General features: G+C 44.4%; 1 protein-coding gene across 2 annotated transcripts in view; it reads right to left on the reverse strand.

The window, feature by feature from the left end:
* VPS33B (VPS33B late endosome and lysosome associated) overlaps window positions 1–25,380 on the reverse strand; it is a 691,895-nt gene that overhangs the window by 552,897 nt on the left and 113,618 nt on the right. For both annotated transcript variants that reach the window (XM_069222652.1, XM_069222653.1), the window contains 3 exons: window positions 19,109–19,158; window positions 8,242–8,309; window positions 5,227–5,272 (listed from right to left, as the gene is read on the reverse strand). In XM_069222652.1, coding sequence (XP_069078753.1) covers window positions 5,227–5,272; window positions 8,242–8,309; window positions 19,109–19,158 — 164 coding nt within the window. The remainder of the gene's footprint in view (window positions 1–5,226; window positions 5,273–8,241; window positions 8,310–19,108; window positions 19,159–25,380) is intronic.

The following is a 25,380-nucleotide window of genomic DNA, read 5'->3' on the forward strand; positions in this document are numbered from 1 at the left end:
ATCTTTTCTTTAATAACAAAATTATGGAGACAGGCTAAAATGTCCGGAGGGCGGTCTCCAGGGCCACCAGCGCAGCCGACACGATGAACTCTATCCAGGACTATCTCTTGTGCCTCGTCCGGGCCAAGCAGAGAGCAAAACAGGCCCGCCACATAGTCCCCAATGTCCTTCTTTTCAGCACCCACCGGAGCCCCTCTGATGCGAATATTTTGTCTCCTTGAGCGGTTTTCCAAATCCTCAACCGCTATCTGGTGGAGATCCTGCTGCTCTCGGAGGCAAACTACCTCCTGTTGCAGGCCCGCCACCTCTTCACCACGGGGGATCTCACCATCTTCCAGCTGCGAGACTCGCTCTCCCAAGGAGGTAACCTCTCCTCGCAACTCCTTCACCTCCTGAGATATGTCCCTACGCAGCTCTTGAATGTCGCTCCGAATGGGAAACAAACAGGGAGGTCAAAAAGCCCTTCGTAACCGGTGAACCCTCATCTGGGTCCATCTCCATCCGACCCTCCAGGGGTCTCGTCACCGGTGAGTCCTCGGCCATACCCCCGATGTCAGACGGGCCCCTGTCAGCATTTCTCTCACTGAGGGCTCTCGCTTAGATTTAGACGTCGCCATGGCTCACCGGCCTAGTCTCAGTTCGCCGGATCAGCCTCTCAAGTCTCTCCAGAAGCTCCGCCTGAGACAGATCACCAGATGTTGCCATGTCAGAGACTGCGTCTGGACCTAGCACATGGTAGCCACCTCTTGCGAAGCTCTGCTTTTATAGCCTCTACCTCCGTATGCACGGGCCTGCACTTACTTGAACTCCCGGTGGGTGAGTGCAGCAATCTTGGGGCAAAGCGACGGGCCCCCTGTCTTCGCTCGGGGCCTCAGTCTTCTACTCCGTCCCACATAGGGGCGCTAGGGTGGGGGGCGCCAATCTCCAGCCCCCGATCGAGTCCTGTGTGCGGGGGCGCCCCGCGCTCAAGGCGCTCGTGCGTCCTGGGGTCAAAGCCCCCACTGCGGTTTCACTGCTCGCAGGGCCCAATCCGAGCCCTCCAGGCCCTCGGCCCCTCCGGCGCCGAGTTCAGGAGGCCACTGGAGGAGAGCCCGCCTCGCGGCCCAGGCCGCCACTCACGCTGCTCCGCGGCCCCGAACTCGTTTCGGGGCTGAAACTCCTCTCACCACAGGAGCAGCGTGGCTCACCTCAAAGCCCTCGCCGGGCAGCAAACAGCCCATGGGGCGCTCCTCACTTCGGGGGGCCTCCAGGCGTCCCCCCGCCGGGCCAGTCAGCGGTTTTCGGATCTGGGCGGCAGAGCTCGGATGGGCACGTCCTAGTGCGCCGCCATCTTGGACACGCCCGCACATGCACTTTAGTATTGGTTGGCAGTAGTAAACTGCTCAGAGGCCTAAGGCCAACAAAAATAATTACCTAAATTATGAGGCAATTTGGCAAAAAGGTTTTGGGAAAAACCACCTTAAGGCTGACTGGTCTAACAAGGTCCTCTTACAGGGTGACCATACAGAAGTTCAAAAGGGCTGAAGCCAACCTCCTTCTGCGATACCTCCCTGCACACAAACAAAAGACATGGCAGGACGATGTCCCACTTATGCTTCATGGGTTCTGACCGACCCATAATCATGCCTTTTAGGGTCCTGTTGAACCTTTCAACAGGCTTAATGGTTTGTGGATTATTTAGAGTGGAGAACTAGTAGGTTACCTCACACTCCTTCCATATTGCCTTCATGTACCCTAACATGAAACTGGTACCCCAGTCAGATACCACCTCCTTGGGGAAACCCACACTGGTAAAGATCCCCATCAGTGTCCTGGACACTGCGGGTGCAGCCACAGTCCTTACAGGGATAGCCCCTGGGTACCGGGTGACATTGTCCACCAAGACCAGAATGAATCTGTTGGCCATGGCTCTCTTGGAGTCCAGAGGCCCAATGATGTGGATGCCCACCCTTTCAGGGAGGGGGGAGGGGAGTCAAACATGGGAAAGGGTTGTAGGGGGCCTTGCACTCCCCACCCTTGTCTTGCCACTCGACTGGCAGGTAGGACTGATCCTACAGAACGTATCTGAGGCCTTCCTGATATGATATGAGGCCAATAAAGTGGGTGACAAGCCTGTCAAAGGCCGTGTCCTTCCCCAGTTGCCCTGCTAAGGAAACATCATGAGGAAGCCCCAGTAGGAACGCCCTGTAGCACAGAAGGACCACCTACACATGGGTTGGAACAGGCTCAGGAGCCTTTAACTCACTATACAAGAGAGTATTCTCCCAGTAAATCAGGTGTTTGCCAGGGGCGCCTGCTGCTGCAGACACACAGGAGAAGGGCATTTCCTCTGCAGTTTGCAGAACTCCTTTGTGGTGGGACCTCTTTCCTGATACCAGTTGGACAGCTCAGGCATGTTACCCAATTCGGCAACATCATCCCCAGTAGGTTCCAGGGGGGCTCCCCCAGAGGGTCAGCCTCCTCCCGGACTGTAGGAGTTTCAGGAGCAGGTTTCCCACGCCTCTTGCCCTTCTTTTTCTTTTTGCATGACCCTGGGACGTTCCTACAGGCTCCAGGTTCTTCTAACCACCCTCCCAGGCTGCGATGGACTGTGTGGCGAGGCACATCCACTCAGGCAACCCCAACATGGGACCTGAGCTCCACCTCCTTCCAGGCGCTATGCTCCAGGTCACTGCCAAGCAGACAATCCACAGGCACAGGCTTTCACAGCTACCCTCAAGGAACCTGAGACAGTCCCCCACATCCAAAGGGAACCAGAGCCAATTGGTAGTGACTAATAGTTGTGTCAGCAACAACAACTTGGTGAAACACTTTTTGGACTTCCTGCTCTGAGGGCACCAGATGACACCGGATAGTAGTCCTTCTTGCTCCAGTGTCTCTCAGAGCCTCCGCCCATTAATGGTGACCTGTACTTCCTAATATTACTAGGCATGTGGGTTCTCTGCACAATTTTTTCTGTCACTCAGGGAAATTATGGTAACCTCTACTCTGTCCCCCATACTGTCTGGCATAATCTCCTCCCTGAGTGCTACACTAGCCAACCCCAGTGACTGCCCACCAGTGGGGGGCTGTGCCAGCTTGGGACACTTGGCATCTCACTTGAACTTCTGGCATTCATAGCACCTAGAGGGTACCTTCCCTACTAACCAAATGTCAGGGAACCATCTCTTTTTCTTCTGAGTAGGGGATGGGAGTCCTGACCCGAAGAACTATTTTGAGGCCCTTTAGAAAACTATTAAACTATTAAATATTAAAGAGTGTAGGGCTGTGCTAGGATACTTAAGGTACTTCACAGATCAGGTTGGTGTTTATAGAGATGCAGAGTGCCAGGCTGACCAACAGTGATCAACCTGTGAGGAAGGAGAAGATTCATTGGCGCACAGGTCCTCTTTTTCCAGAGTCATGGAAACGTTGGATGAGGATTAGGATGGGGTAGATGACCGTGTTGAAAGCGGTGGAAAGATCGAGCAGTAAGAGTGCGGCTATTAATGTTAATATCATTGGCAGCGATGATGAAGGCTGTTTCGGTGCTTTGGTTAGCTCCGAAGCACGACAGAGGGGGCGAGGAGATGGTGGTCTGAAAGTCACATGCTGATGCGTTTTTCTAGGAGTTTTGCTGGGTAGGGAAGCAGTGGGAAAGGTCAGTAGTTAGACAGCAGCTTTGGGTGTACTGGGGATGTCTTCAGGAGTAGAGGAATGGTTACGTGCCTCCAGGAAGGTTGCAGAGGTGGGAGAGATGTTGAGGATCGAGGTGATAATAGAGAAGATGAGTTAGAGTCTTGGGCCCCTGAGAGGATGGCTCACATGGTCAAGGCTACTCCATTACAAAGATCATGGGCCAACAAGTAGGGGCAATTCCTGGATGGATGGTCTCATTGGTTTGATAGAGACTAGTGTGAATAGGTCCCGTTGGCTGTTGAAGTTGCTGTAGATACTGCTTAATTTATTGTGGAAGAAGTGGAGAGCTGGGTGAAGAGGTTGTTAGAGGGGATTATGGTGGTGGAGGTGACAACAGAAGAGGTGAAGTCTTTCACAACTGCAAAAACATCTTTGGCGTTCTTTCTGCTGATCATGATCTGGACAGTCAGGTCTAAGCACTTTATATCTTTGATTTGCTGGTGGTAGTGTTGGAGGGCTGATTTTAAGGTTCTTCTGTTGTTGTTGTCATGCGTGGGTCTCCAGTAGCATTACAGCTGCTTACAGTGGCGTTTGGAGAGTCTGAGCTCTTCTGAGTTTTTCTGTGTACCAGCTTGCTTATGGTCTTGTACTGGAGGTGGAAGGGGTTTTAAGTAGGGATGGGGAAGTCTGTGCTGGTGGTGGTCCAGGTGTTGAACTGATTGATGGACTGTGTGAGGTCATCTTGCAGCTGGTTGCTTTGGAGCTCAGAGATCAAGGCTTTTTGTGAGATTCTGCCCTAGTTTCTTCTAGTAGTCTTGGAGGGTGAGATTCCATGTTAGTGGAGAATGTTCAGGATGAAAAGGACCAGGGAGCGGTCCATCCAGGTGAGGGAGGAGGGTTGGCCAATAAGATGCTGTTGAAGTTTGTGAAATGGGCTGATGAGATGTCCCGATTGAGGTACTTCACTTGCTGTGTAAATCTAAGAGACTTGAGATCGCCCAGGAGATTGGTAGTGTTCAGGTGTGTGAGGTCTCCGCAAATGATTAAAGAGCTGGAGTCGAGCATCAACGGAGCGATAAGATCCATGTTGGTGTTGTTGAAACTGGCCAGTGGTCCTGGTGTTCGGTAGAAAAGGGCTCTGCGCAGTGTGGTGTTGCTGGAGATGTAAAGGCCATGTGTTCCAGGTGACTGTTGGAATTTGCAGAGGTGGTGGAGCAGCTATGTTTTCTTTATGGATGTTATCTTGAAACTGGGGGGGGGGAAATAGCCCCAATGAGGTCTGGGGCCCGATGCTATGATAACCCAGGTTTCAGTCAAAGGGAAAAGGTTCAGGGAGAGCTCTTTCAGGAGGTCCCGTATAGCAACAGCATGTTTGCCAATAGAGCAAGTACTAAGAAGGAGGTATGACAGTGTGGGGCATATGTTGTCCATGGAGGTGTTGTGTGAGGAGTGTTTGTCAGTGTGTTGTGCTGTGGGAGGTGGGGGAGGAGGCAGCTCTCAGGGGAAGCAGCAAGAGGCACAGGAAAACATAAGTCTGTATGAACTTTTTATTCTGTTATGCAGTCATTTCTACCCAACCAATAGTCTGATAATTTCTTGCTCACTTACCACCATAGATCCCTTCTTCTTCCAGCACCATGTCACAAGTGTAGAACTGAAATACAAAGGCATTAGTGATTAGGTCAAAGCTTGTGGGGTAATTTACTAACTCGAGAGCCTGATTTTCATTGCATTTTCTTCATTTCTTCATTTAACACATGAAATGACAGTGCTGAGCTATGTGTAGTGTTTAATAAATAGGTACTTTGGAGTGTATACAAACTATGTGAGCAATGATGTCCGATGAAAGCTCATAATGCAAAATGCCAATACAAAAAGTTATTTCGGAGACTTATACTTACATTTTTCCTTTCTGTGCCTTATTTGACATAAATAAATTTGTTGAATTGCAAGAATTTTGAGGTTTGTTCTGATTTCATGTAGTGTCACCATTTCTTATGTTACCTTTGTGCACATAAGGCATCTCAAACATTCTCTGTATTGGGCCTTTTGTATCTGATTAATACTCAAGTGTATCCTTTAGTTCTTTTGGAACCTCTAAACTTTTCTGAACATTGTTATGCATCAAAAGGGGTTTGACCTCCCCTGTCTGGTTTCACACATCATGGCCCTGGAACATCACAAGAACCCTTACTGAAAACTCGGGAAAATTTGCTGAAGGCAAAGGCAGATTTGCTCGAAGAGTTAGCTGCCTCAAAAAAGATCTGACATGCGAAATTAAAAAGGACATTTCCAAGGGCTTCCAAGATGTACCTGATCCCTAGAGCTCTAGCACTGACTCTCTGGTGAGAGACCAAGAGCAGAGGAAACCGATTCAAGATTTAATTATCTGGACAAGATTAAAAGGGAAATATAGCAAACCCCCATGATTCTGGGAGCAAGTTCTGAGCTGTTCTCCATTGGAAAATTGATCCTGACAGAAGAATGTATGGTGTGTGCATATTTTGCAGGAAGCCAGGGGCCTGAACCTGAACGTACTCACAGTAAACTCTTTGCCTTTCTGTTGGGGAATATAAATGTAAAAGTTTGACTAGACAGAGTTCCCAAGATTGGCCTGAATATATCCAGAGCCTTTTGTGAGAAAAAGGAGGTGATAACATTTCTTCAAAGTACATATCTTCTGCAGCGATCCAGAGAAGTCTTGACTTCAGGCTCATCACTAACAAACTGCAACAGGTCAGCATGCGTTACAAATGGGTGTTTCCATTTGAAGTTACCTTTGAACTGTGAAGTGGAACTCTACACATGCCCTCCAGCCCTGCTCCTGTTCTCAAATCCCCTGTTTTCCCATTCCCCCGGCTGGCTTAGCCAGGGCTCCAATGGGAAACTCAAGGAGTCAACTATCACAGAAATGTTATAATTCTGGTACATGGATGTGGGCGGTTGCCTTAACTGTCTTTGCACATAGACTAAACAGGGGCTGTTACTGATGACAGATATTTGTATGATGTGGGACGGTGACAGCAGCTTCACTCAAGAGGCCTCTGGGCGATGATCAGTGCAGCAGGCCTGCACGGTCTCAGCAATTGCTCCCTCAAGGCCGGCTGTCCAGTGGGTGTTTATCTTTAGATGTTGTGATATTCCAAGCCACACCAGGCTTTCCACACTGGGGGAAGACATGGCTACTCTTGTGTGTCAGTCCAATTATCGGGCAGTAGCAGCAGCGGCCTTTTGGCCAATGGCAGTGATGCAGGATAACACTATGTTGCTCTTTAGTTGAATGTCTTGACGCCAATCACTGCAACCCCTCCTAACACTGATTGACTCCTGCCCATGCTTCATCTAGCAGCCAGCTTCTAATGAATGTTACTCACACTGGGCTTTTCTTCCCTAGACAGTTTCTCCTCCTGCAGGGCCCAGCACTCTCCTTCCATCTCTGAGCAGGCAGGCAAGTTTCTAGGTATTACGTAGACCCTCAACTCATTTAGCAAAAGTGCAGACTTCATGTGATATGGGAAACTGGCTGTCATGTATGACAAAGCAGCTCTTTCAGTACTCTGTGGAGCACCCACTGTCTGCTGATAATGAAGAACTTGGAACTGGAACAAAGCAGGACCGTTTTGGCCCAACATTCATATTCATTTTCCAGACAGGGTATGTGAACAACCTGTCAAAGATTTCAGAACCGGTTTGGGATGGTTCTCTTTCAAAGGTAATTTTCTTGCTGTTTCTCAGACACCTCCTTTGTGCTACATGCTTGTGCTAAACCAGGTAGCTTCAAGCAGGAGTATTGAAAGCAATGGCACAATGAAGTGTGAGATCTTTTTGCTTGGCTGTTGTCAGCTCTCCTGATGCAGAAATATGGAACAAAAAATGAATCTAGACACCTTCTTACTTTTAACAATGGAAACTTCTGACTCATCCCAAATACCTACCAAAAGTCAGTGCTCAGCAGAAAGAATCCACAGACCTTTGCTAAAAAGAATGTAATTGAATTTCTAAGGGTAGTGTTATTTATGTTGTTCCTCATTTTGGATCTCCACCCCACCTTGGCCACAGGGATGCAATCAATACACTGTCTTGGGAAGGTAGATTCAGCCTCCATCTTGAGGCATGATAAATCCGGAGCCATCCAAAATGGAATACACTGGTCCCAGCACTCAAACTCTCACCACGCAGTCTTACTACTACAACATCTACCGCACATAAATGCACTTGACACACAGCATGTCAGCACAAGGATCGAAAGTCACACTCAAGTGGAACTTTACAAGAATGCAGTCAGTAGACTGCACTCTCCTTTGACAGAGGAAAAAAATTCTGGTCAAGACTAATAATTCACAAAACACAGCGTACTGTCACCACTGCTTAATGTAATCAACACAGGGTAAAAATAGAAGTCCCTACTCAGTTATGGGCCATGCTAAGTGTACCCCACAAGTTCACAAAGCATGTCTTGTTTCTTTGTGCTGTGCAGTTAGGCAGGAAACATTCCCATCCCAACAAATATGAATACCAATGTTTTGAAAACAGGATTAATAGCATAATCGTGCAAATGAGACTCTTCCAATGGCAGCGAAGTATAACTAATATAAAATTTAACTCATGTCACATGTAACTCACCTTTTGAGGGCTGAAAATGATTTTGTACTTCCTGAATCTCCTTGCAGCCTTATCAGCATTGACAATTCCTTAGAAAACAAAAAGGATACATAAGCTACAAACATGTAAGCATCTGAATAGAAATCGAGATAAACGATACTAGTGGTAATAAGAACACTGTTAATGAAAGTAGACATGTTACATGAAATGAATAGGGTCACAACCAAAGGATTTCCTATGTCCCAGAAGGAAACTGCTAAATCTTCTTAGAAAAGAACAACTGGCAATTGTCTTTCATCCCTGCCAAACACTTATCTTCATGCGGGGAAGGATCAGGCAAATCTATCTGAGAATCTAATCTGCAGGTGAAAATGAGGAGCACTGCCACAAATCTTAAACTCAGGACATAGGCACACAAATGTTGGAACTGAACAACAATTTCTTATGAGCTATTCTCCTGCAAATAATATAAACAAGAATTATTGCCAAGATTATTAGAAACTCGGCAAACAAAGGCAATTAAAGGGTGAGCCATAAATATGGCCCAATCATATTTCATCACACATCCCTGTCCTTGTAGTTTACTTTGTACCTAAGTTATAACGCATACGTCTGCAAATGTCATGTGATGTTTTGACATGTATTTGCAAGTGTGGATTTCTCCAAACTAGTGGCAAAGTTGTCCACACTCATGAAACTGTTGTATAGCCATTTTAGCCATGATTTAGACATGTTATTTTAGCAAACCAGGCCTGCCGTTGTGCACTTCAGCCCAGTTACATTTTATTCAGCATCACTTTATTTTTCTAGCATTAGCCACATTTGAGGTGTTGTTTTATTTTCTCTATTTAGTTGTTCTTTCGCCTAGGAAAACATTACGTTCTTAGCACTGCATTCATTTCACTTTATGTTTTCCTCAAGGCTGCAGTCAGATAGGGTTGCCGCCAAACGTGGTACGCTATGTCTCCGACATTCACAGAAATATACACATCCTTACGTGGGGACATTTTGCCTAGAACATCCATTGCTTTATTATAAAACACTTCTCTGTCCCAGACACTTTAGAGGGAGATTCCAGCCAGATGACCACGACTGCATGCTGAATGTGTTCGCTATAGCTGCTTGCTTAGACAACTGAACCCCTGGCCTACATGGGGCCGGTGTCTTATTAGACAACAGGCTTCCTTGCTCAGGTATGGGGGATGATATCGTCCCAAGGGGGAAACCTGAAGGACGAATTAGGGCTTATCAAGCTGTGCTCTGACATAGCTTAGTAGGAAATATATATATATTATATATATATATTATATATATATATATATATATATATATATATATATATATATATATATATATATATATATATATATATATATATATATATATATATATATATATATATATATATATATATATATATATATATATATATATATATATATATATATATATATATATATATATATATATATACACACACACTCAAAGTTCCAAGAGAGCCAGGACACCTCCGTACAAAACGTCTCTAATTTATTAAACAGCAAAACAAACCCACTCCAACGCGTTTCAGTATTACCCCTTGTTCACGGAACAGGTTTGTTTTGCTGTTTAATAAATTAGAGACATTTTGTACGGAGGTGTCCTGGCTCTCTTGGAACTTTAAGAGTGTGTTTTTATATTGGGCGACTCGGAGCCCGGGCCAGGACCGCTGTGTTGTAGCGGCTGCAGTCCAAGTTTAACCTTGTGGAGATATATATATATATATATATATGTATGTATATATATATATATATATATATATATATATATATATATATCTAGGATGCAGTTACTTCAATAAACCTTATTGAACTATACTCTGCATCTGTTTGTCTTTTCTCTGAGTGAGACTATTGTAACTGAGAAAAAGGGATGAGATACGATCGACCACGATTCCCCTGAGAAGTCCTCTCTGTCATGCACCTGGTTGGAGATGAGGCATTGCTAGTTGGCCGGACAAATCCGGATTAGGCCAACAGGCATCACGTGGTGTGGGAGGGATTGTACTCAGTACCCTATAATTCAGGTAATTCTGCTGCCCAAATCCAGTACTCTCATTAGGATAATGAGAACCTAAGCGACAAAACCATTTACACCCACCAGGATTAATTTTGTGGATTCCTGGCAAGTGCAAAATATAGAAGGAAAATGTAGTTTTAAACTTATGTCTATGCCTGCATTTATCTTTGTGTATTAGGCCCTAACTGTTTCAAAACTATTAAACCTTTTTCATCCAGATTTCCACTCTAGTATTGTGATTCAAATAAAATAGTAACACTACTTTATAGTTTAATTACAATTGCTTGTATTTTGAACATATACATCTATCTTCATTCATTGGCCGAGGATGCAGAGATAGGGAAGGAATGTAAGGGTAGAGGAATAGAGAGAATGGAGAAAGAAAAAATTTGTGTAAGCAAATATGAAACCTGACCCTTATCTCAGAGCATTGTGTGTTGTTTTGGTGAAAGTATTACCCATCATTAGCTGTGTCATTGTACCGATTTCTTGCTGTAGCCTGCTTTTGCTCTAGTGCAATGCATTCAGATTGATTGGTCAGTTGTTGCTTTTTCCTGTCCAGTGGTCTGACTACATGTGAGCTGGAGTACCCTCAAATGTTTAGGACATGTAAACTCCTTAAATGTCTGGGTCACGAAAGTAATGCAGGGCCCCCATACCTTTTCAATCGGACCTACTTTGTGATCTAGGGCTGCTGAGATATATATTTTTTTTTTAACCTATCCAGAGTTTCCCACAGAATGCTTAGTCAACTCCCATATTCTGGAATCACACCCGACCCTCATAGTGCAGTGCTGACTTATTTGGCAGAACACAGCACCAGTGGTATGACCTTACTCCTTTGAGAGGCTGAGTATAATGTATGTGGGCAATTGTGGCATGTCTATTTTAAATGTGTTTGTGTTTAAGAGCCTTTCCTACCAATATTGTTTCAGTTTGAGACAGTGTCATAACAGGTGGGTCAGTGTGCCTATGCCACCATAGTTATGCCAGCATGATTTTGTGTGATTCCACTTATCAATGTGTGCCTGAGTATAGTACGAATATAATGCGATTTTTAACAAGGCTTTTTTACCAGAGGCACTAGTCACGGTAGTGCATAGACAGACCATTCTTTGTCAGAGAGAGTGCCGTCTTCCACCTTTTTTGCGATGGTGTTTTTCCAAAGGATGGCTTGGATGTAAAGCTTGCATTTATCATCTGTGTTTGTAACAGCCCATTTTTTTTATTAGTGAGAGGTCCGCTAGCATGCGGTTTAAAAGTAGCATAGGTTACCCTGATTTATAGGTATCTCATTCTCTTCATCTAAAGGACCTTGAAATCAGTATTAATTTCCTCCAAGAACTGTATATCTTCAGAAATGTAGTAGTCTCCTATCCTATTACAGTTTGCTTTTCCAATTAGGCATTTCCTGAAACAGCAGGGAAAAAGTCAGGGTTGCAGATAATGGAGGTCAGCAGGGAGGGCGGGAGGGGAGACCCACCAGGGCAGTTGCTCTGGGCTCAGGGAAGCCCTGATAAACAGAGAGGAATATACTACTCAGGGAATGTGTTCCTTGGCCAACCATGCTACCTTTCAAATGGGCACACCTGCGATGTATTGGGAAGTACCAGTGCTACTCAGAGACAGACCTGTCCCATTATTTCACTATGTATATCATTTTGGCTGCTAAGTAGCAATTTGTGAGGTGTGAGGTTAGGGATACCCTGACCACGCTCCTCCTATGGAAGGTAGCGTTTTTTCCCATTAAGAGCTTTTCACCCTCCCAAATGAATTTTTTTGCAACTTGTCAAGGAAGGGTGCTAAAGGAAGAGTTTTTGTCACATGTAGGATTTGGGAAGAAGGGTCATTTTGATTGACGTGATCCTGCCTAACCAAGATGGGCCGCCCAGTTTCCAGGACTGGAGCTATTTGTGGGTGGATGTTAATAAGTCAGAGTAATTATGTGCGGCTGTTTTATCTGTTGAACGACAGATCTGGATTCTCAGGTATTATAAATGGTATTTAGACCATGCTAATGAAAAGAGACTCTGCAAAAAGTTCTGGGTTCCTGTCAGGATAGTTAGATTCAGGATCTGTGATTTCTGGATTGCCTAGGCTCTATCAGTCTTTGGGATATCATCTGCTTTGTATAGGTCCTCATAGGAGTGTCTGAAGGTCTGGTCGATATCCTTGTCTACAAGGGTGGTGAGTTGGCGATTTCTGTGACTCTATTTTTGAGTATTTTAGCCCTTAGGTAGCAGGCAAGCAGTTTACCTGCCTTGTTTTCCCTTCATAATAACGCTGACGTGTGCAGAGTTGAGTGTTTTGTGTCTTGTCCATGTCTATGTCTAGAGCCTTGAGTTGTTTTTGGCCAGTGCCAGATCTCTTGTGAATCTGTTAGTTTGTGACTGACCTCCCTTTTACCCTTCCTTTCTTTATTACATTTTGTCGCTATGGCGATAAAGCCGTCATATAATACAGGGTACTGGGTGCACCAAATATCTATCAGGCCTGGTTGTTCAGCCAATTATACCCACTGCTGGAAAGTATGCCTGTCTGACCCATGCACTACATTGATCTATCTATTGTTTTATCTAACACAAAACTAAGGTCACCCCACCCCCAGCACATCTCTAACTGGGCCAGTATGAACTTCTTACAGCCTCTTTGATTAACCTGTCCTGATTCTCAGTGGGAGTCGCTATGGGAGTGTGTGGTCATTCAATAAATACCCATATAATATGGCCAGAAGTCTCCGGGTGAATTCAGCGACCATATTTATGAATTTTCTCTTAAAATTACTGGCCAGCAGAATGGTCACTTCTCCCTGCCCTCTTGCCTGGACCAGAGGAGAAGTATTGCCTAGAGAACTATCTAGACCACATGCAATCCCAGTCGATTTTGAGCAGGAGGCAGATGCCACAATCAAAGTTTTAAAGTATAGCGAGAAGTGGTAGGCACTTAGCAGGGACATTAAGGCCCTGAACTTTTAAGCTCAAGAGTTTAGTCATATGTGCCACCTAAGTGAAAGCTCATCAGACCCTCTTGTCCAAGGAAAGACAACAAGACCTAATCAGCAATGGATGCACATGATGCCATCAGGCCAAGGGTGTATGCTCTCCGGTGTTTCCAAAATTAAAACCCAAAGTCAAAACAACATGTACAACTTCTCCTCAACTGGAGATCAAACTTTCAAGTGGTTGTCTATCAAGGTAGCTATGGGTTGGTAAAAGTTTTTCATATTTTGACCATATTTGGACTTGTCATGCAGTCCCTTCCTTCATCCCAACCCTGGGATGCTGAGTTGTGGTGCAGCGGCCAATCCCACATCCACACCTGAAGTTGTTTATTATCAGCCTTTGTGTTTTCAACATCTCAAATATGTGTGGGTGGATCAACTCCCTTGCTTTCGATGTTACCGTTCTCCATGGAGGGAGGTGTGCCCATAAACTAATGATGGACTGTCTTGATCTATTTTTGAGGACTTCAAGGGGACACTGCAGGTTGTTGTTTTGATCTCCTAATTCTAGCACCTCTTTAGGAGGGACTCCAATGCATCCTCACTGTCACCCCCAGAGTCCTTCAGAGTTGATACTCACTGACCCAACTGCACCACTTCTTTTTTTATATGCTCTGGACGTTTAGAAACATTTTGGCGCAGGGATACAAAATAATTTCTAAATTTGTTGAATGATGGAATGGGTGAGTGGTGGGTGAGTGGTGCCTCCGTGGCTTCCTAGGATGCTCTCTTTAGGGACGTGTTGCAGCTCTCATCTCTGTCTACAGATCCTTATGAGGATCCTGCCTCTTTAAGGTGGTTTAGAAAACATGCCTTTTAGGGTACTGTCCCTTTTGTTCTCATGCCCTGCAATGTTTGCTTAGGGTTTTTATGAGGCACCTCTAAGAAGACCAAGGAGTAATCCTCTTCTTTGTGATGAGCAGGTCTATCAGTGCCAGAGCAGCATGAATTCACCATTTGCAAGTTGACCAAAAGGCGACCCCGGTCTAGGTTTATGTAGTTGTGATTGTTGGGCCCTTTAAAGTACTGTGTTGTAGCTCCACCAAACCCACCACTCAGGTGAGCTCACCAAAAAGGTGTGAGTGCACTAGAGGGAATCTAGATGGCAAATTCTCAATTTGCTCCCATTCTGTCATTATCAGTGCCCTACACATACGGTGCTCATGGTGTGCAGTATCTGTTATGGGGGGCTTGGAAGGAGTCCTCTAAGGCAGGTAGAAAGTTAGGCCAGCTGCTGCTTCAGTGCTCATTTACACCATAGGGGTGACTCGCACTTAAAAAGATGAGGTGGGGTCTAGATGCAGGGCAGTTCCCGCACAGGTGTCCCCTCGATGTTCATTAGTCTAGCTGATAATCTCATTCTGTGTATCTGGGGAGCCATGGACTTAAAGTACCCATGTCCCGGACTCCCACAGGTAACTGTTTGAAGTCCAGTGTCAAGGCAGAGCCTCAGAAGTACAGACCCCCGTAATTGACACCTTTAGGGCATGACTCTCGGTTTATGGCTCCCAGAAGCAGGATGCACCATCCAAGAGAATCTGGTGGCCATCGTCCAACTGAGCTTTCCACCAGGGTTGGGGCACACGCTGAGGAGGGGATCCATGCTAGGCAGGCTGCCACAGCATTGCTTGTTGAAGTGCAGGTGATGATTTTCACTTTGATGTCAGAGATTAGCTCTGCATTATTTGACCAGGCGCCTGGCACATCAGCACACCTCTATTGGGCTCTGGTGGGTTTTCGTGAGGATCAGGTTTGCACTCTGGGACCTCTGGGTTCTACCTTCAGGCGGGCCTCTGCCCTTTGTCTGGAAGGTGGGTGAATGACAGCTAGGTGGCTGGGTAGGGAGTGGAGCTGCTGGAAGAAGCTCTCACTTCACCAACATCTTGCCGACGCCACCATAACACTACTTTAAAATAGTAAAATGAGACAAACTAAGTCAATAATACCACACATTCCAGCTCCAGTGACCGCCACCAGAGGGGGACAACAGACTTATGCTGACTTTAGCTTCTGGAAACTCAGAACAGGGAAGGGAAGCTATCCTGTGAGAGTGCCTGGACCTGTTAGATCAGAACCGATTTCTCTAGAACCACTGCCCCTGCACCAGAAACTATGCGAAGAGAAGGAGATGAGATTGCTTGGTCAAGTCATTTCCCCCTGCAAGAGCATCCCAAAAAGCACCTGGTATCTAAGACAAAACCATTGCCTGATCTGAACATTGACTATAAACTCTACTACGCATTTATGTAGGATGCATGCTTAAAAATAACCCCACTTAAAAATAAATTGCAACTAACGGAAGTATGGACTGAGCTACGAGTCTCAGAAACCTGGGAAGATGCTCATCTGCACCCACCATGAACTGGGTGATCACTATGGATGTAGTAATCTAGTCTAATGGTTTTTCTGTAGATGATCCATGTAGCAAGCAACCTTGTGGTGATTAACATTTCATGTGTGTAGTATTGAATTTTGGTGTGGCTAAGCACTTCTATTTTTACTAAAAAAGTAGTGGGCAGTACAATGATTTATTGTTCCTGTTTGACTTGAGTCTGTATCCTCATACAGCCTTCTTGAGAAACCTTAACATCTTATCCTAACTAACATGAGAGTCAAGTGCAGAAAGGGTGTACTAGGTCCTTTTGCAAAGCCACAGAAAGACATACATGCCAGAGGCAAATGATCCCAACCACTACAGTTGAGGCCCATTAGCCCTTGTTTGCCCTGTGACCTCATCCACAATGACCCACAATGCTTGCCTCTTCAGGGGTAAGTACCAATTAGGCAGTGAGAGTAGAGCATGCAGGTTACTGCTTTGTCTCGGCTGAGGGTTCTTCTACTTGCAGAGCTAGTGGTTGCTGGCTTCCAACACAGGTAAATGGTCTTCTGTGGTGGAAGCGAGGCTAACTATTGCTGTAACTGACGAGGACAAAAGAGTTGTTTAAAAGGATAAGATTTTTCACATGGCTAAGCCTACACTAACAAGTGCAGACTCTGAGGCAGGCCTTACATAAAGACTGTTACGAACCTGGAATGTGGCAGGCGCATGTGAGTACCGCAGGGGAGGATGACAGGGGAAGGTTTGGGGTTCTTTTCACATGTATTAATATGTTTCTGGGCTCTGGTCATTTGCTGGCATTGCTTGTTACCTACTGATTAAGCTATTTCAAAATAATAAAACAGATTTGAACCATAAAAGGATAACATTAAAACCACCTATCTGTTGATCTTTAATAAGGCTTGTAAAACTTCCTCTACTTCTCCAGACCCACAGTCAATAAGGTTTTCGCTTTTGCCTTTAAACAATACATTTCATCATTCATTAACAGCATTTGCGTTGGGGTTTTTGGTGCACACTGGTCTGCCTATCCAGCACAAGCATATTACAAGCAATATATCCCAAAGGTTCCTTACATTTTGAGAAGCATACTGTCAAAGTTTACCGTTGGCCAGTTTACCGTTGGTGTCCTCTAAGACTGAGTGCATGGAAATTAATGATATCCTAGAGCCTCGATGACCGAACTGACTGATGGCCAAAGTGTCTCAATCTCTTGGAATTTACAAGTCTTCAGGCATATGCCTGAACTAAAATAAATCATGCACCCATGGGATTTTGTTTCTTTTTTTACAGTCATGACGGTATGAACACTAGGTGTTAATGTTGACCCATGTGCTCTCTCAGGCATCTCAGATGGGGACATGAATAAGAAAAAGCTAATTTTCTTGAATGCTTTCAATCCCTTCAATGTCATTATGAAACTGTTTAAACACAAAGGACATTTTTGACAGGATAGGCACTCTATGTCTGACAGAATAAAAATCCAAATCCAATCCTCACAGTTCTGAAAATACAAAAAGTTATATGGTATGAAAATGTTCAACTCTGATTGGAAAGGTCACCAAAAAAACACCCACTGAAACAGGTATGTGAAGTGGAAAAAGTGATCTGTCTTTCAGCTGCCACATCATAGTACTGACACAGCTTGGGTACCTTAAAATTGTAGGACTGTGTTTCCTCTCTAGGAGGCTATGTGACCTATCTACTCACTTTATTTTGTTTTTCCTTTTTTTTAAGAGAGAAATTAAAAGATTTTAGGGGGATCAGTGTCTTCATAAAAATGGACATTGGGTTGGTCAAATAGGTGGTGATAGTCAATGTTTATTAGAATAACTCATTGGAGAGCCTATTGTGGAGAAGATTTCATAGCCCTCTTACATGTCATTCGTGTGAGAGCCTCCTCCAAATGTGAGAGCACAAACCCACAAATTGAAACTTCTCTCACATCTGAGCAATTGTAGCTCCGAAGAATCCCTCAAATCAGAAACGCCCCCACATATCAAAGTTAAAGGTTTGCCAATAGCCCAACCCCCTGCATTATAAAGTTTCACATGTCAAGACTCCCCCAAACATCAAAAAGATACACTTTACAGCTGCCCTTGGAATCTGAAGCTGCATATCGTGCTGGAGCTCTTCAACACATCACAGTTACAAACTACCTCTTTTAAGAGGAAGTAGCCACTCACTTCTCTCAGCGTAAGTGGGAAAGAATGCAACTTGTACTATAGTCACAAGATTGCATCCATAATATAGAGGGAGGGCCATGTTCGTGTCAGAGTAAGGAGTATGGTTCCTCACCAGCTCAGTGGAGGAGACAGCACCAAGGGGAACATCCTTCTTTCATCTGTGTCACCCTACTTGAAGAAGTAGAGGGCTGCATGGTACACCCAATGGAATCCACTCTCAGTCTCTCTAACTCTTAGCCACTGTGCAGTCACAGAGACCACTGCTTCACAGAGACTGGGGCTACCATCTGAAAAGACATTAAAAATTGCTTGGTCTTCTGCCTCTGTATAGTCAGACTGGAAGAGGGAGGCACTGCTTGCTGATATCAGTCTTGATTGAATAGTGACTACTGGCATCAATCCTAATAGAGCTAAAGCAATAATTGAATCATTCCTAATGAAGAAAACAAATAATGTTATCATCCTAATGTTAGGAACTGAATACAGTCATATACGGTTCACCTGAATATAAGCATCAATCCCAAGTGCAGCATCGGAGTACTTGCATAAATCCTAATGACAGCAACTAAGTACAAGCATTAATCTAAATTTGGAGGAGAGGGGCAGGATATGTAATAAACGTGCAATCTAGCTGAGTAGGAGTTTATACACGACCTTCAGATTGTCATCAGTTCAAAAAGCCAGACCATAATACTTCTGTTAATCATAATAGATGGAAGTAAATACTCTCAGTGCTCTTAACTGGGAAACTTAGTAGAGCCAAATGAATAGAGGGCTCAACCCTGATGGGGCAGACGTACACTGCTGTAAGTATCTGTGTGGCTCCTGCACATTTGTATTTAATATAATAGGGCAATTAAATCCTCTCAAACGTAATGAGGCAGTTGAATGCTGGCAAAAATACTAATAGAGCACCGGAGTATCAACAAAATGCTATGGGGGAAATGGATCATTGTGTTAGATACAAATGTGGCAACTATACACTGACCAAGCTCTTACATCAATACTATTTAGAAAGTTTGAATAGTGATGGGTAAGATGCAGTGTTTCACGATGGGCCAACTAAATGAGGCCACAAATCCAGACCTGTGAATTAACAGTAGCATCAATCAATATGGTGCAGCTCAATACAGGAATAAATCACCATGAGGCAAGTAAGCTTTGCCTTCAGGCTGGATGAGCACACAAAGGGCAATGCATAATACTCTCCTTCTACACTTGCAAATACAATTGTGATGTCTGTTACAGCACTGCTGCTTTAACTAAAATATGTTAGATGGGATTGTAACAACACAAAAATCTTACCAGCAATATATTTCAAATGCCGGATACGCGGTCGGATCAGAAAGCACAATCTACAGTAGAAAAATGAAGAAGAAAAGCTCATCATTAGTAGCAGTAGTAGTAATACATATTTGTGAATGCTGAACATTGCTGCACAGCGTCAGGTTTTTGGTGTACACTGGTCCTCCTATCCAGCACAAGCATATTATAAGCTAACACAATGCAACAATAGCACACTGCAGATTGATAGAAAGGAGTACAAAAATATATAGCTCTTCGGTCGATCCCAATGGTATTATCTAGTCTTCTGTGTTTCAAAAAATGTATACCATACGTAGTCAATCCATATGTAGTTATCTTCTTTTATTTAGTGGAAAAGTAGTTGTTCATTTCATATGTTACATACATATCTTCATTCCAGACGACACGTGTTTCTTGACTAAAGTGACTTTGTCAAGGCAATGATAATTCCTTGAGCAAGAGAAGCAGGAATTATATGATTCCCGAAGCAAGCGCTTCTGTGTAAAGTACGTCTGGTCAACGAGTACAAAAGTTCCAAATAGATGAGGGAATTCTGCCTGTCCAATAGTACTTGCGCAGTACAGTAAACAAAATAAATCTTCCCAAAGGTACGTAGGAAGAGCGCATATCGTACAAAACAACTAGCAAAGTACATATGACAGGAGAACTCACCTATTCAGGCATGGGGCTTACCATGGCCCGTGCGAATTGAACTCTACTAATTTGAATATCTTCCTACATACCTTCCCAGCCCCGCCCTACACAGGCTGGCTCAGCCAGCAGTAGGAAAATAAAACAATAGTTAAATATCATTTAATCTTTTTTGGTGCTGGCTCTGAGCCAGTGAGGCGACGTTCCTCCACCATTGTGGCAAAGCCACCGCTGGTTGTGAGGTCCTCATCGCCAGATGCATCACTACACCAACTTACTCCTCCTTTACAGACCACCACCTAGCAATGCAACATTCCAGACACAGTTTCATTCCTTATAACACTACACTCCAACCTATGCATTTTTGGTGACCTAAACATTTGGTTTGACAAACCCAATGTGCCTCATCCAAAAACCTATCATCACTGGCCTAGTCACACTGAGCCTACATCAGATCGCACGTAAACCCACACACATTGCTGGACATATCCTAGATGTCATCTTTGCAAATCCAGAACTAGTTATCTTTTGCTGTATTACTCCCGTCACATGGTCAGACCACCATTTGGTAGCTTTCCAACATGAAACATCACAAAACACACACAAGACCACCTTACAAGCATTCGCCTATGGACCGTGGAACAAGCTCAGTTTTGAATACTTAGAAACACAACTAACATCCAACACAGATCTAGGCAAAATAAATGCTGTTCAAAAACTTAATGAGTGGTAAGAGGAAGCATTTGATATCCCAGTACCATAAAAAAAAAAAAAAAAAACAGGACATAAGAAAGAAGCGCCTTGGAGAAATACAGAACTAAAAAAGATAAAACAACAAATCAGAAGGCTGCAATGAACCTGCCTCAAAACAAATAGCAATGAAGACAAACGTCACCTATGCAAACTTAACAGAATATACAAATCAACAATAACAAAACTAAAAAAGCTACTATTTAGACAGAATTCAAAATGCTAAATGTGAAAACAAAGAATTTTATAAAATTCTCACAGTATTTCATAAACCTAAATGCACGGCAGGTAAACATCCCATTACTCAAGAATTCACCAATCAAAGCAGACATGTTGGACTCCTTATTAAAAAAAGAAAAAACTACCACCAGCACCAACCCATTTCCAAAAATCCCCTCCAAGAGTAAGCTTACCCAGCCTCTGCATGCCTTCAAACAAATATCACTAGGTGAATTTATGCATCTGGTCAAAGCAAGCAGACCTTCTGGCTGCCCTTCTGACCCTTGTCCAACACAAATTTTTAAGAGCATTCTTTTATCTATCTCTGCTGCCACATCAGTAAGAAGAATCATCAATAATTCTTTAACTGTGGAAATATTTCCAGAAGACCCAAAAAGACATGCTTATACCCATTATTAAAGAAAACAAACTTGGACCCGCATGACCGCAACAACTACAAACCCATTACAAATGGACCTTTCCTGGGCAAACTGATAGAAAGAGCAGCATTCAGCCAGATGGCACAATTCATTGAAGATAACTCCATACTTTCAGACTACCAAACTGGATTCCGCCCAGGAAAAGGCACAGAATCAGCCATTAGCGCCATTTGGAATGACCTTAAAATACAGTAGACGGCAATGGGGTTGCTGCACTACTTCTCTTGGACCCCTCACCTGCCTTTAACACAGCTGACATAAGACTCTATGAAGCCGGCATAGGCGGGATTGCTCTCGAGTGGTTCGCATCCTACCTTCAAAACAGAACAAATGTCATCCATACTCCCCGTTTCTCATCCAAACCGTACTACACAAGAGCAAAGGTCCCTCCAGGGCCTATCATCTCACTTATGCTTTTCAACATCTACAATAAGTCATTACCCACAATGATCAATTAATTTCAACTCACATGCTACAACTATGCAAATGACATACACACACATACTCCTTAAAATGAAAAGCCCCAAAGGCACTGGAAACGCAAAAATCTTCAGTTGCCTCAGAGCTGTTGATCAGTAGATGGCATGGAGTCATCTCAAATTGAATGCTTCCAAAACAGAAATACTCACATGTGGCGACTGGAAAAATTATAGCCTGCCTGACGATCTGGGACCACATTCTAAAGTAACTAAGGAAGTAAGAAATCTTGGAATTACCATGGACTCCATATTAAAAATGAATACCTAAGTGGATAAAATCGCAAGATCAAGCTAGATGGACCATGAAAACTCTGCAACACACCTTCCCCCACCTGGGATTTGCACACAAGGTCCAGGCTACTATTTCTCTCTTGTACTGTCTAAACTTGATTACGCCAATGGGCCCTACCCCCCTCATCTCTATCAACTATGATAAGACTACAATGGATTCAGAACTCTGCTGCCAGGCTACTCCTACATGTAAAGCCACAAGCCAACATCCCCTACAACTGGAGGTAAACCAGGCATTCCAAGAATTTTATCCTGCTGTATACAGGGCCAACCCACTCCTGAACACTGTGAAGATTTTCTCCACCATCTCCGACTCCCTCTTCCAGATGGTGCTGCTCGCTCACAGATGGAAGCGTCTATTACAGAGGAGGAAGTCCAGACAGACATGAGAGAAATGCAATGCAATAAGACCCCGGGAGTGCAAGGACTACCCATCAAATTTTAAATGTGTACGTTTGACACCACTGTTCAGGACCGCACTAGCTTTGGGGGAACTGCCAATGACGTCCGGCCAGGTCCTTGTCACCTCCTTATTAAAACCAGGCACTATCCTCATACAGACCACTGTTGATTTTAACCACAAATGAAAAGATACTGAGCACAATCTTAGCACAGAGGTTGCTTCCGCACCTCCCTCATTTGATCAATGTATATCAATGTGGATTTATACCCAGCAGGAGCACATGTCTAAATATCTGACGCCTGTATCAGGTCATGGAGTTAGCACAAGCCACCTTTCAGAGAGCAGGGTGCTATTCCTTGGACTTACAGCAGACATTCAATTTGCTGGAATGGGAGTACCTTTTATCGGTGCTCAACCTACCATCTGCATTTATTAAATGGGTTAAGGTGCTATATGCACACCCAACAGCCAGAGCAAAAACTGGAGAACATATCTCATGGTCTTACCCTATAACTCGGGGCACGCACCAAGGTTGCCCTTTGTTTCCATTATTGTTTGTCCTGGCGATGGAGCATCTGGTGCAAAACGACAGGAGGGAGGAGGGTGGGGTATTCAGGACGAACGTGAAACACACATAGTGTGCCTATATGCGGACCACAAGCTCATATATGTTCGAGACATGAACATGGACCTCACATAGATCGGGGACACCTTCTGTCGATTTGGAGCAATAGCTGGCTTATGAGTAAACTGCTCAAAATCACAGGCATTCTCCTTCTGAGATGCCTTAACTCCTACTAATGTGGTCTCCTTGGGTAAACTGGAGAGCCCTTTAGCCCAACAAGCTTTCAGATATTTAGGTATACACATATATCATTCCCACACCGATTTGCTGGACAGTAATCTACAAAAAGGTGATAACTTCACTGAGAGCCCAGGTGAAGTTCTCGACTACTCTGCCATGATCGGTGGCTTACCGCTTGGCATTGGCCAAGATGGTGATGTTGCCCAGATAACTGTACTACCTTGCAAATCTCCCCAATGTTATACCACAAAGGGTGTTCAGAACACTGAACACACTGCTGACACACCTGATCTGGGCCACTGGACGCCGCCATATCATCCTCCAAAAACTATAACTGCCCACAGATAATGGAGGGGTGGGGGTAGGAGCTCCCAACTTTCGCTCATACTGAGTAGTGGCACAATTGCAGTGGCTGGCGGGTCTCCACCTTCAGGAGATAAACTACATGTAGCAAGGATTGAAAGCAGGGAACTACATGCACTGATTTTTCCCCAGGGTGCCCACCCACCCACAAAAGTTACAGATACTTTTACATAATGCACTATGGTATTTGCGCACGGTGCTCCACCTGACTAGGACCACGACCTAGTACGCCCCTAACACTCCCCTAAGCGGCATCCGCACCCCATCTGGTGTACAGTACCTATCTAAGCTGAGTCACTGGGAAGAGCGTGGCATATCCACCTTGGGAGATCTATTCGAAGAGGGAACACCAATCCCCCACTGAGAGATCCTGACCTTGTACCCGCTTGCCTGTAACCCTTTTCCTTACACATGCTAATATATTGCAATATCTACGTCAGCATTGGACAAAAACAGGGGAAGAACCCAAGACACATGCTCTGGTGCAAGCACTTGGTGGGATGGATGTATTAGGCACAGCACTCACATTTATACATATCTCTGGCCCCTCTCTGAGAAAAATGGGAAACGGATTTATCTCCGCCCATTCCATGACAGGGAATAGTAATGTTTGACAGAATATGCAACTCATTTCCCCATAATTCACGTTTAAAATGTATACAATTTTCAATATTCAACGGGGCATATCTAACCCCTGAAAAGGTGCCCACTATTTCATATTGCAGCGTCTTAATGTCTCCGATGCCACGTGGATGACGCTGATCTTCTCGATATGTTGTAGGCATGTCCATTCTTGAGACCCTACTGGGGAAGTATCTGAGACTCACTACAGGCAGTGCCAGAATCAACAAACTGAGAATCGGCAATCTCTGCATATTGGGGCTCTACCCGAGACCTAACGGTTCCAGCGTGGTGGCACAATTTATAGACGTGGCCCTAACACTAGCCAAAAGACAAATAATTTGCTGGAAATCATCAACCTCCTGCTGGAACTGGCATGGAGCGCGGAGATACTCTGTTGGGGTGGGGTGAACAGCTCAGCCTTATACAGAGAGGAGCAAAAGGACTTCGGACGCGTCCCATCTCAGCCGCATTGGACGTGATGTCAGAACAGCTCTGACAGCAGGGGTCAGACAACCAATAGTGCACTGTTAAATAACTGAAGATTTGCTCAGCAGTCTGGGTGAGATCAATCCGCACACACAGAAACTGACACTCCCCCCCCTCCCCCCCACACCAACTCTCAACCCACATAGTACACCCAGTTCAGCAAACTCCCTCGCCGTTCCCCTAACACAGCCACTGTCAATAGACGAAACAGGGCACAAAGCAGGCACAATGCCAGTGGGGGGCATGGGCAGATGGGTCTTTGTTCATTCCAAGTAAAGATCAGAATCTTAATCCAAAGTAGTTACTGTACATTTGCAAAATATACTTGTTGGTTAACTAATATATTAACAAGTGTCTTATGTAATGCCATATATTGATATTAAATTGGTACAAAATTACTGTGAATTTAAATGCAATGGCTTTTATTTGTTTATTACAGCTCCTTTTCTATGGTTGTATTTAGTGCAGAACATCTAATCCACCACTAATCCTTTTGGGCTCCGGACTAGCGTGCTACTTGCTGGAAAGCACTTTAATGCCTCATCAGGGTAGTAAGTGCTAAATAATTACAATTACAAAGTATTTTGATATACAAGTATTATTGGGATGGCAACTCTTGTCCACCGATATGGCTTAATTGTTCTGGTGGTGTAGGGTGAAAAAGAAATCAGGTTTTGATATATTGGTTCTGTTGGATATCACAGGGTCGGTTCGAGATAGACTGGTGTCACTGTACTTGCTTATGCTTATCTGTGCTATGT

This window comes from Pleurodeles waltl, chromosome 3_1 (assembly GCF_031143425.1).
Source record: "Pleurodeles waltl isolate 20211129_DDA chromosome 3_1, aPleWal1.hap1.20221129, whole genome shotgun sequence".
NCBI classification, from domain to species: Eukaryota; Metazoa; Chordata; class Amphibia; order Caudata; family Salamandridae; genus Pleurodeles; species Pleurodeles waltl.